The sequence below is a fragment of the Pelodiscus sinensis genome, chromosome 4, assembly GCF_049634645.1.
Source record: "Pelodiscus sinensis isolate JC-2024 chromosome 4, ASM4963464v1, whole genome shotgun sequence".
Classification (NCBI taxonomy): Eukaryota; Metazoa; Chordata; order Testudines; family Trionychidae; genus Pelodiscus; species Pelodiscus sinensis.
In genome coordinates this window covers 66,725,077-66,738,397 of record NC_134714.1, presented here as the reverse complement: position 1 = coordinate 66,738,397, position 13,321 = coordinate 66,725,077, and the positions used below count along the sequence as shown (strand labels likewise).

At 42.2% G+C, this 13,321-nt stretch overlaps 1 protein-coding gene across 2 annotated transcripts in view; it reads right to left on the bottom strand.

The window, feature by feature from the left end:
- Window positions 1-13,321, bottom strand: part of STARD9 (StAR related lipid transfer domain containing 9) — a 130,723-nt gene that overhangs the window by 26,630 nt on the left and 90,772 nt on the right. The window contains exons 22-23 of one of the 2 annotated variants that reach the window (XM_006135403.4): window positions 7,096-7,286; window positions 487-973 (exon numbers count right to left, since the gene is read on the bottom strand). In XM_006135403.4, coding sequence (XP_006135465.2) covers window positions 487-973; window positions 7,096-7,286 — 678 coding nt within the window. The remainder of the gene's footprint in view (window positions 1-486; window positions 974-7,095; window positions 7,287-13,321) is intronic. The other variant, XM_075927239.1, reaches the window with a different exon arrangement.

The window sequence follows — 13,321 nt, the reverse complement described above, 5'->3', positions numbered from 1 at the left end:
TATATTTTAGTAGTCTAAATGTTGTGAGTGTATTAAAGATGGTGTTTAAGGAGAGATTAAGGGTATCCTGCTTATCTTTCAAGGTGATGCTACAGAAGTGAGTTTTTAGGAGTGGTTTGAATCAGGCAAAAATGGAGATTTGACCAAGAATCTACGAAAGGGATTCCAACTTAGAGACAAGTGAGAGCCAGTGAATAGCGTATCAGGGAGGCAAGAAGAATGTAAAAGGAGACTAGGTCAAAGATTTAGGCAGGGGAGCAGTGTCTTGAAAGCAAGGACTAACAGTCTGAAAATGTATCATACAATGAGACTGGTGACTTAAAGGGAAATGAGAATGGTGGAACTACTTTTATGGAAGACGGGGCAGGGCTTTGACTTACGCAAAGTTTGACTTAATATACTCTTATAAACTTTTTTTAGTAAGCCACTTGATATTAGGGCACCAAATGTTTTTTAAACTTGGAACAAATATGAAAAATTACTAACCTGTAAATGGGTACATGTGGTGGGTAAAGATTACAGAAAGAATGTCTTCTGTGTTGCAAGGAACTTGAACCCAATGACTTGCTTCTCCTTTGCAACTTGTGCTCCCAGGAGGTAATTGTGGTATTCTGGTTCAGGACTTGGGACTGTTTCAAGTTATCCTCACTAAGCCAGAAGCTGGCCTCTAGCTGTTCTAGGTTTCTCTTGGCTTCCAGTAATTTTTGCTTCTTGACAATCCTCTCCAACTGAAACTTTACCTTTTTCCGTCTTATGTTTCTTTCTGCTTTCTTTAAAGAATATCTCCGCAAAAGTTCCAGCTGTACCAGTCTCTTCCTGTTCTTCTCTACTGGGGATGGGCAAATCTCCAATTCTCCAGTATTCTGCACTTCAGCTTCTGCATATGACTTAGACTCTGTTTGTACAGCAAACTCCCTCTGCTTTTGCTGGAGGGAAGCCAATTGTTTTTTCTCATTAATAAGCCACTGTTGGTCTAAAAGCAAAATCATAAAAGAAGAATATTAGAAATATTTTTATTATCCTGTTCCTAATTTCAATGAGCAGCAGAGACGTACCTGTAATCAATTATACATTAAGTCTTTGTATGAATTATTGAAACCAGATTAGGATATTTAAAATGGCTGCTGTCAGACATTTCTTCTGTTCTGCTTCAGTACATTATTGGCCTATCCCCACTGCCTTTCTTGATTCTAAGATCCCTTCTCTAGGGTAGAGGGTGTGGAGTCTCAAGGGTACACAGATGGGGCAGAAGCAGGCATCACCTATGAGGCAAGACTGAAAAATTGAGTTTGCTTAGTCTAAGAGGGGACATGACAACAGCTTTCAAGTGCCTAAAAGACTGTTATAAAGAGAAGGGGAAAAAATTATGTTACTTAACCTCTGATAACAGGACAAGAAGCTGTTACTGCAGCAGTGGCTAGATCCTCAAGCCCTTTAAATCACTAACTAAGCTCCACGTGGTATGCTCCAGGCAGCTCCAGGTGAGGGGAATGTGGCAGGGCACACTCCAGGAAGTGTTATGGGCTGGCTGTCCCCAGCTCCGCCACTTCCAGGAGCACAGAGCCGCACCCCCCCAACTTTGCCCAAGGCTCAGCAAGCCTGTCGGCTCCCCTGTGTGTGCATACTGCAGCATATGTTGTTTCTATAGTTCTCCCAAGTATAAGATATAGAACTTTTTTTGTTTGGAAATTTCTCTGGCTTTTAAACAGCAACAGAAGTTTAACGGGGATTAATGTATAAAGCTCAAGCAAAAGGGCAGCTCTGCTATCAATGATTTTGTAAGGTGCATGGCAGTAGAGACTTCCACCATAATGGATCTCATGATGCAGAACTTTGTGTGTCTGTACAGACAGGATGGAATTCTAGCTCAATGAATTATGGGAAGAAAGTGATTGAATGAAAATATTTTTTTCATATTGAGATTGTGTAACAGCTTAACATCTTCAGGTTTAAGATGGAAAGCACACATCCCCCATTCCTTTCAGCTCTGTCCCTCTCTTTTGTAGCCTTCTCCTGCCAAGCCATAGGAAAGTAGGAGTTACAAATTAGGCTTCTAATGAACCTTTGCCTGCAATTTTGCTCTTTTTGGGTCCATAGGGGGCACAGGGAAAGCCAGAGTAAGCCTACCACTGGGGTCTGTGATAAGTCTGGCAACATACTACGTAGCTCAGGGGTGGGCGATAATTTTTGACTAGGGACCACTTCAGAGATGTTTGAAGTGGACCTGGGCTGCCCCGGAAGGGGTGGGACCTCCGACAGAAGGACAGACCCTGATTGATCGGGGGGTGGGGAGAGTGTGCAAAGTCTTTGCCCCCGCCTCTTCCCAGAGAACCACCTCTAGGCACCCATGCCCCTGTTGGTGGGAGGAGACTTTGTATGCTTCCTCCCTGCCCCCGATCAATTAGGGCCTGGGGGATGTGGAGCACATGAAGTCTCTCGCTCCCTGCCTGCACCCTGAAAGGAAGCGCTGTGCTTAGAGTCAACTGCCAGCTCAGCAGCAGGTGGTGGTTGACTTTAAGTGCTAAGCCCCTTCCCGGGCGAGAGGAGACTTCGTGCACTCCCCCTCGCCCACAGGCCAATTAGGCTTCTAAGCATCACGCGCTCCTTGAGGAAATTTTGTGCACTTCTCTGGCCCCAGGCCCTGATTGGCCTGGGGGCGGGGAGGAACACACCAAGTTTCTTGTTCTCTGCCCTCCAGCACGGCGTGGTGCAGCACACTCCCGACATTAGGCCCTAATTTGCCTGGGGTTGGGGGAGTGGCAGTCTCCGCAGGCTGGATCAACCTGCTTGGCGGGCCAAATCTGGCTTGCGGAGGCCCTTTTGCCCACCCCTGGCCTAGCTGGTCAAACTCCTGATTAGTTGGTGTGACGGTCTGACCCCGGCCCGCACTTGGGGAGAGGGCCGCAGCCAGGACCCCCCCAGAGAACCCAAGAGACGCGCCCCCACGGAGTCCCTGCTGGGATGCCGCGTTCCCTGCACCCAGCGCAGGGCAGGAGCAGGCGGCGTTTCCCGGCCGCGCCGACAAACCCGAGCATGCTGGGGGTGGGGGAAGCCGGGACACAGCCCCGCCTCCTATGTCGTGACACAGGAGGGACATCAATGCCAGGGGCGGGGCGGACGTCGGGGACGCAAACCCCGGTGGGTTATTTAAACCTGGGGCCGGGGCCAGAAGGGGGGGGAAAGGATGCCTGGAGGACGAGCCCTCCCCCCCGGCTGAGGAGCAAGGCCCAGACACCGGAGGAGGATGGAGACAGACTGCCACAGGCCACCGGCGGAGAGGTAAGGGCTGAGGGGCCGCGATCCCATCGGAGCTTGGGGGAGGCTAGGAAGCAGCCTGGGGCAGGGCCATACTGGCGCCCGTGGGCTGACGCGTTACGGGGTGGGACCCCGTCAGCCGAGTGAGGGCTAAAGACCCAAACCCTTAGGGCCCCGGGCTGGGACCCGGTGGAGAGGGAGGGCCCAGGTTCCCTTAGCCCCCCATTTGCCCTCCCTCACTTCCTTGATTCCACCGAGCAGTACGCACTGGAACCTTTACGTACGTGGGCTCGCAGGGCCGTAACCCCGGCATGAGAGGGTTACTCGCTCGCGCCCAAACTAGAAGCTGTCACAGTTGGACTGAACAGTGAAGCTAGACAGGAACAGGAAACAGGCCTATAGAGCCAGGATGGCAGATTCTGCTCCTCTACAGCCACTCATGAAACGCCGGCTCAAATCCTGCTTATCCCCACACCATACTTTCTTCTCCACAAACTCAGTTTCTCCCCACTCTGCTAGCTTTCTGTGTATCTGGTAGGAGACTGCCAACATGAGTCCTTGTCTGACAAAGCTGTTTAAATTAATTAAGTTCTGCTTGTCAGGAAACTTTGCGTACTAGTCCTCCCCTCCCCTTGGCTCCTTCCATCATGTTTCAGCCTTTTACAGAAACAGGAGATATGGAGAAGGCAGGAAGAGATTTGAAGGAAAATTTGTCTGACAAGCAGATCCCATTGCAACAGCAGAAATTTCTCTTTCTAGTGAATGTCCTCTAGTGTTCTAGAAAGAGCATCACTTCAACAGATCTCAACAAGTCTCTCAAACTAGAACTCTCACTTACAAAGTTCACAAGAGATTAGAAGGCCCTGCAGGAGCAGAAAGAAAGCAGTAAGAAACTGAAGGTGATGGGCTGCCTGCAGTGGTGGTCCCAATCCACCTTCAACTGAAATCAATGGAGAGAGACTGACTCATTTCAAAGAGATTTGGATCAGAAATGAAGCCAGGGAGCAAGACTGTACATGGGAGATCACATGAGAGAACTTGGCAGATTCCAGGACATCTCTCAGCTTTTCAAAGGGGGTTCTGATGATGGCAGGTGCCACCTTCTCTTTAATTTCAAACATGGCCACAGGACATGGGACTCAGGCGTAAAATTCCAAAACTTTTCACTGGAAAAGTTAGATTTAAAAAACCCAAACTGTCATTTATCCTCTGAACAATAATTTTGTTAACTTTGGAGACTCAAGTCAATCACTATACTATGAAATAAAGGGCTCTGCATTTAACTTTAATGGGGAACTGACACCTTTACATTTCTTCTAACTTACTAAAAACATTTTCCAATAAAGCATCCTTTAAAACAAGGTCATTAATTTTTTTTAAAAATTATTATAAGGGTTTCTGTGCTCCCCTGTTGATGTTGACAAAGTACTTTCCTAGTTAGTTTATCTCTCACTGACAATGAATGTAAAGAGGGAAACTGTCTACATTCAAGGTGCTGTCAATACACAAATAAGAGAACACGAGAAGAGATTTTTTTCCTGATAATTTCTCTCAGATACAGCTACCTTACATTTATCTGTAAGGATTTCAAATGCATAGCTTTCAGACAGAAATGTTATTTTCACCAAAATCTATGGGACCCTTTGAGGGAAAAGTTCAACCAAACCTTATTTATGCTTAGGTCTCCATAATGCTAGACTTAAGTGACAAAATAATGGTTAATAATTATCTCAGGATTAAATATCCAGTTTTGCAAATGAGATGTGCTATTCCTTTCCAGTCTTAGTTCTTACAGAAAAAGTTTCTCAAGAATGTAACAACTTTGCTCAACCTAGAAGGCCCAGATCCTATCAAGTTCTGATCATTTGTCCATTTCCTGGTTTTTCAAATACTGTTTCAATAGATTTTTTTTTTTGTCTTCACCACCTCTTATTTTAATTTGTCAGTGAGGCTAGAAAACCCAACTTTTTTTTTTTTTTTTTTTTGACAACCAGCTTTTTCCAAGTCCATGTCATTGGCCCATTGCTTAGGGATAGTTGAGGATGTGCTCTGTTTCCATCAGTAAAATATCATTCTCCAGTCACCAAATCACTTTCACCTGAGGACCAAAACAGACATGGTGACATTCCTATAACACAGTCTTTTCCCAGACTGGTCTATATAGCAAGGATGCAGTATATTACAGATCACTATGCCATCTCTGAAGACCTGTAAATCAACATCCTTAACAATCTGAGTTCTTCCATCGTAGCTTCCATTTGAATGTACAAAGAAGAGACAATAGTAATGTTGCAGTTTTAACCTAGAAATAATTAGACTTTGCTTCAAATACTGCAAGACGTTTCTTGCTCACCGCTGACAAAGACATGAAAGCATTTTGGCTGGAAGGCGTCAATCTCATTTAGAAAAAGACAAAATTAACAATTTTAGAAGGATAAAAAATGAACTTTTGTACAGGGCTGCCATGAAGCATTTTCGAAACGGATGAAAGAATCACATGCACAGCTACAGGCTAGGGACTGACTGGCTAAATGGCAGTTTTGCAGAAAAGGACCTAGGAATTACACGGATGAGAAGTTGGATATGAGTCAACAGTGTGCCCTTGTTGCCAAGAAGGTGAATGGCATATTGGGCTGCAATAACTAGGAGCACTGTCAGCAGATCAACGGACATGATTATTCTCTTCTATTTGGCACTGGTGAGGCCACATCTGGAGAATTGTATCCAGTTTTGGGCCCCCATATTACAGAAAGGATGTGGACAAATTGGAGCGAGTCCAGCAGAGGACAATGAAAATGTTTAGGGGGCTGAAACACAGGATTTATGACGAGAGGCTGAGGGAACTGGGCTAATTCAGTCTGCAAAAGAGATGAGTGAGGGAAGATCTGAGCCTTCAAATTACCTGAAAGAGGGTTCCAAAGCAAATGAATGAAACCAAGCTGTTATCAGTTGTGGCAGATGACAGGACAAGGAGCAATGGGGAGGGCTCGGCTGGATTTTAGGAAAAACTATTTCAGTAGGAGGATGGTGAAGCTCTAGAATTGGTTGCCTAGGGAGGTGGTAGAATTTCCTTCCTTTGAGGTTTTTAAGAGCAGGCTTGACAAAGCCCTAGCAGGATGATTTAGTTGTGGTTGGTCCTGTTTTGAGCAGGAGGTTGGATTAGATGGCCTCCTGAGGTCTCTTCCAACTCTATGATTCCATGAAGTAGGTGAAATTCTGGTTCCTCTACACACTAGTGTTTGATGTAAAACTCATTAAGTAGTGTATTAATCTAGAGTTTAAACAAATTATCTCCCTTCTTTTTCAAGTTTGTCCCTCGTTATTTTTGGTTCTCTCTGAAGTTTAATGAGTTTCATTGTTTAGGCTTCACATGAAATCTGCAGAAGATTTCAATCAGTGCCACAGGCCTATATACACACACACATTTTCCTATGAACAGCAGCTTGAGCATGATACTGTGGGCAAAGTGGGCAGTATATATCACTCACAGATCTTTACTGCAATTGCAAACATGAGTTGTTCCATCAGTGTGTTGGGTATGCACAACAGTCTATCTTTAGAGGGCAACTTCCTATATGCCTTTCATCGGGAATTATCTCAGCCTTGAGAGACCCTCTTGGGTTTCAGCTTCCCAGGATTAATCCAAGAGATAACAGAACATTTAAAAGTTTGATCGTTAATTTTCTCCTATTATTGTCCTTATTAGGAGAGCTATCAAAGACTCCAATCACAGGTCCAAAAATGTAGAGGAGAAAAATGAAATCAGAAGATGAAGAATTGCAGTAAGGAAGGGAAGTAGGAGAGAAAGAGATGGAAAGAGAGAAAGACATGTACACCCACTTTCTCTGATCTGCTGGTTGATTAGTGCCTGGTCATATTCTAGTTCCTGCTCTGCTTTGATCTGTCCGGTCAGGATCTGCTGCTTTAAATCCTCAACATAGAGTTGCTGCTGTTGAATGTGTTCCCGGTGGAAAGCTTCCTGATCTCTCAGCTTCTGCCTGTACTCTTCATGTATAGCATCAATCTCTCTGCTGAGAGAAATGTTGATAATTACTTTATACCAAGAAACAAACATCATTTTTGTTAAAACACATTTTTATGTAAGACAGATGCATGGATCAGACAAAATTCAAGTTAGTGGGTGTACAAATATTTTCAAAGGCTAGAAAATTATGCCAAGATCAGATCACCATATGCGCATATGATGTCATAATATGTCACAATGCCATCTAAAACAGTAAATGCCACCACACTTTAGGTTTCTCACGGTAAAACAAAATTCCATTATTAGAAAGTTAATAGCAGGGGAAATTTTTTTAATATGGTCATGGATCATTTTTGTTTAAGGTAATCCTAAGGAGAGCCTTTTCTTTAAATATGTAAAATACTTTGTATATTTTGTGCCTTTCATCTTAACATTTTAAAGTGCTTTGCAAAAGTGGCACTTGATTATTATTCTCTTGTTACAGGTCAAGCCCCCCCCCAAGGTCTAGGGAAGTTAAGCAAATAATCCAGATTTATAGAGTCAGTCACCAATAGAGTCAAGAGCCCAGGTCTCATCACCAAATTATCTGCTCTAACTGCTAGATCAGGTTGCTTCTTCTCTATAAGAGGTGGGCAATAATTTTTGATGATGGACGGCACTCCCAAGAATTTGGTAAGTGGTCAGGGGCCGAACTTCTCTATGATATTAACGGAAAGGTGCAGGGTCAAAGATGGGGTTTGGGTATACCAGTTAACTGGAATAAGTAAGCATTACCTGTTTAGGGTGATGCTAACTGGTTAACCGGGGAATTGGTTAACCTTTCACATTCCTAATAATTAATAAATAAATTAAGCACTTTAACTTTATCATGTTAACCAAACTTTGTTTTAAATAAAGTAAAATATTAATTTATGTCCAAAATAAAAGGTTTCAATATTGTCTTTATTTATTGCTGGGGTGAGAAGCTCTTTTGGGTCAGAGAACACTGGCCCACAGAAAAATCAGTCACAGGCCACACAAAGGTGAAAAGCAAAAAACCCACCACAACAAAAAACGACCTCCCCCCCCAACTCTCACTTATGTGGCCCCTGACTAAGATACCATACTCCTCTCAAACTCCATGGGGAGGGAGGAGAGGAAGAACTGAGGTTCAGGGCTTCCCACAGGCCAGAGTAACTCTTCAGAGGTCCCAGGGCTAGTAGATTGTATGGGTTTCTCTAGGCTCTGGGGTGGGGCAAAAAAGGAGGGGTTCAGTGTGTGGGAAGGGGCTGCCATGCAGCATGATAGGGATGGGGTACAGGATCTAGGCAGGAGGTAGGGTGCAAGTGGGTGAGAGGGGTTGGGGAGCGACCCCCAAGCCGCAGCTGACCTGCAAGATGGTCCCACACTTTGAGAATCACTGCTCTAGAAAGTAGATTGAGACCACCAACTGTTGACCTGGACTAGGTTGAATTGATGACCTACTATTGAACTAAAAGTTTCTATATCCTATTATCAATTCACCAAGACATCCATTCTTCAAGGAGTTCATATTTGCTCTTCAAGAACTGATGATATCAGAAGCACATGAGATAACCATCCCATTTCTGAGTTAGGGGTGTGTGTGTCATCAACGCAAGGTATATAACTCAGAACTCAAGACAGGTGGACCAGTGAAAGAAACTGCTTTTTAAACAAAGTCCAAATCCTGCAGGTCTTATTCAGACAATGCTTTCATTGACATCAAATAGGTTTTTTTCCTGAATTAACCCAGAAGTCTTTTGCCCCATATAATTTTCAAAAGTAAGTCTAATGGACAGACAACATAGTTTAGAGGATAGCCAGAATGGAAATCGTAAGATATGGGTTTATCAATTACTGACTTGCTGTAATTTTGGCAAGTCACTTCATCTCTTGTTGCCTCTATTTCCCTTCTCACGTTTTGTATCTTACATATTTACATCATAAGCTCTTCGGGGCAAAGACTGCCTCTTGTTTCTGTACATAGTAAACAACAGGGCCCTAATCTCAATTGAGGTCTTTACATACTACATTGGTATAAATAAAAAACAACATAGTTCCTGTAAGCTTTAAGTCTGCACATACATTCTGATAATGGTTTAGAATTTTAAAGTACAGTAGAACCATGTTTATCCAGTCTAACTGGGACAGGAGCCACATCAGATAATCAAAACTCTGGATAAATTGGAAAAGGAGAGGCTGCAGCACCATCTAGCAGCCACAGGGGAGCTCACCCTCATCTTGCCCTGGAGTCCTGGGTTTTTTTTCCAGTAAATGTGGAAAGCTGGTTAAGGGAGAATGGGGTAAACAAGGTTCTATTATATTTTGTTTATTGGCATATAAATGTTTTGCTCATTTTAAAAGGTGGACAGAGTGGAGAGGCAGTTAGGCAACCTGGATGATGGTTTATCTCTGTCACTGACTGGAAGTATCACCTTGGGCAAATCACTTAACCTCTCTAGGCCCTATATATAAAAGGAAAACATCTTCATTCACAAGCTGCTGGGAGGACTAATGAGCATTTAGTAAAGTACTTTAAACTCGTGGAGTTATGGAAATGCTAAGTATTATTAGGGCAGCTGATCTGTGTGTGTATAATCATCACTAATGGAAAAAATACAAAGACATGAAGGATCTGTATATATCATTGCCAATAATGTAAAAAAAAATGCAGATTTAGATAATATTAATACAAATAAATAACTACCATGCCACAACTGTGCTCTAAAAACCAAAACAATTTCCTCTACAGAACATACTATTTAATAATCTTTTCAAGTTAACACTTCTTGGTTGTAGCTTTCTGTATATAAACCCTCAAACATCCTTAACATAAATTAGCCAAGTCACGTATCCCAAAATGTTTACAAGTGAGAAATCAAAAAGATAACACAGTAACAATCATACATTGCATTTGATCCTAAGACATCAAATGCCTTCCAGAGATAAGTAAATATCAGCTGGGGAAATGGAGGTTCTCAGTATACATTTTTCAGGAGCAGGGAAAAAACACTGGTGCTAAGTGTCACAGTTTAAACAACTCATCTTTTGTTTGCCTGTGGGTTACCTGCAGCAGCTGCAGTACCAAGAGCACTAGCATAGCCCCTCACAAGAGTTTCTTTTTGCTGAATTGGCATGAAGCTAGTGATCCTCCCCATTGTTAACGGTTTTGAGTTTGCACATTCAGCAGAACAATACTAGCCAAACCTACTTACGCTATTGAAAGCTCTATATACTAGGAATATGTCCCTTAAAGACACAGTACACAGAAGCATACCCATACCCCACTGCATTCAAAAATGCTTTGTAACACTTAGACAATACCATGGCTACAATTATTAGCATACTGTTATAATCCGATGTTTTCATTATAGGGACACATAGCTATGGATCTTTACCTCTCTGAGGTTATTGGTTCTGTAATAGAGGAAGAGAATATTGTCTTGCTAAAATGGCAAGATACACATGCCAGTTACAATTCTCTTGCCATTTCAGTGTCCCTGCCTTTTTTCTGTGTGATTTTAGTAGTATTATGAGATAAAAATCAGACATGGCAATGAAGAAAGGCTTGAGTAACCATGCACTGGCTGGGACTGAACACCAACCAGCCACATTCATAGCCTGATAATGGTTTCTCTGAGGAGGAGGAGGAGGAGGAGAGATGATGAAAATTCACAGACTGTCGCTTATATAATACAGGTATGGTAGAACATGGAGTGTTTTTCCACTGGCACTGAGGATAAGTGATGTGCTTGGATTTGGGATTCAGACCTATTATTCTACATTCAGTGATAAATTGATTACATGAATCCAAAATGTTTCCCTTTTACTTTCCGAATGCTTTACAGTCACCCAGAATTATCCTCTCTGGTTTGTGAAAATGATAAAGTAAAGTGAAATTAGAAATGAAGTGACAATAGACAAACAAGAAAATAAAATGACAACATATTTGGTAGATGAATTTTTCGAACAGGCAATTTAAAGTCCAATTTATATGTTCAGAATACATCTAAATGATTAAATAAAAATGAAGGTCATCTTATGTCACAAAAACAAACTAGCGCATTCTTAGATAGGTACAGGTGGTTGCTTGATTGGTCCATAGAAACACACCCTGTACTGGACATACCAGTAAGATTTCATCTTGTTTCAGAGATTCTCAATCTATGTATTTCAAGCAGGGATCAGTTCCCTCTAGTGCCTGCATCCTTTCTATCCCTTATATTCTCTCGCTCTCTCTCACACACAATTAGGAAATAAAATAATTTAACATCAGGACAAGACCAGCATTTAGTGGTAAACAGCATGTCAAAAAGCAAGCTAAAAATAGAAGGCAGAATAAATTCCCTTTGTAGAATTGTACATAACAAAGCAGAAATTAATATTGTGCGTGCAGATTTACCAAATAACAGAAATATTAACACTTCATTCTCCTCCAAGTAAACATTTACAAGTATTTAGTAAGCAGCCAAAAAATACCAACCTTAACCTAAATGTAATTTATGGAGAAAATCTTCATACTATAACAACAAAGCTGGATTATTTTTTATCTCATCTTTCTATCCACAAAGTTTGCATTAGGTATGTTAAATGAACCTGCTGTAGATTCACATTTTCTCCAGCCTGTTCTGTCGTCAGCTTTCTGGAGTCCTATTGTGTAATTCCCCTCCCCTCTTTCCCAAACACTTCCAAGGTTGATGCAGAGGCTGGCGGCTTCTACAGCATAATGCAGTTTTCAGTAACTATGGCAGCAGCAGCACTGGAATGAAGCACAGCGCTTCTCATAATATAACACTAAGGCTCAAAACAAGAAACTCAAGCGAAGTAGTATTACCAAAAAAAAAAAAAAAACCCCAAAACAAAAATAGTGTGCCCTTAACACACCACAATTGTACTGATTTAATAACCGAAAAACCATCATTCAAATCAGACGGTTTCCCTCTTCTTACTTCCTATCTGCATTCCAGTTAAATGCTTCTTTATTGTTTAAACAAAAAATAAAAGATTTTTTTTTTTTTTTTTTTTACAAAGACATTACTTATATTTACAAAGCAAAACAGGCTGGCAATAAAACCAACTACAAGTCAGGGTTTCTAGCCCATCTGCTGATTTGCATTTTTCTATACTATATCCCCTCTCCAGGACATTTGTCCAGTCAGAATGCTCCTTTCCCATAGCACAGCCTCAGAATAACACACAGCAAGTAGAGGACTACGGCAACTGCACAGGACCATCTTAAGAAACTAGCTATACATATCTAACTCAAATATAGCACAGAATTTAAAGCTTGCAAACTCCCAAGGGAAAAGTGCTAAAATGGCCATGAACATGTTATATCATCTCCTTCTACCTCTTGAGACACTGAAGGTTACATAATTACATGCAGAATTAATTGAAAGTACAGCCATATGTGATCTTTGAAAACAATCACAAAGGGAAATCTCTGAAGGTTACAGAAGGGAAATCGTCATGCTGCAAGACTGGCATTTAGTTCTTTGACAAGATGGTGTGCTGAAAGAAAAAAATGACTAGCGTGATTTTTTTCAGTTGCCTTACCTTCTCCTCTTAAGAATATGACCAACTCCTTCTACTACTTAAATATGCAGATCCAATAACATCAGTTAGGATTGGCATACCAATAATGCATCTGAGCATCTGTCCAGCAATGAGAGAGAGACACCGCTTCAGGAAAATATATTTACAGACCTTGCCCTTCCTTTTGCTCAAGAATCCCTGAGATCCATCTTGTTGATGTCACTGCTACCAGGAAAGCAACATTCCAGGACAGGCGGGAAAGGGAACGGGAGCCCAGCAGCTTGAAGGGCGGACAGATGAGTCTGGATATGATCTGGTTAAGATCCCACTGTGGGCCCATACTTGTGGGTAAAGCCTCTTAAGAACTCTCAGGAATCTGTCATGTCATAAGAAAACACCATCTGACCCTGGATTGGCTGGTGGAACATGGAGATGGCTGCATGTTGCACTCTGATGGAAGTGTGAGCTAGACCTTGATTCTTGAGTTGCAGAAGGTAATCCAAGATGGACTGCAGAGAAGAATGTGAGGGGCAAATGCCACGTCCA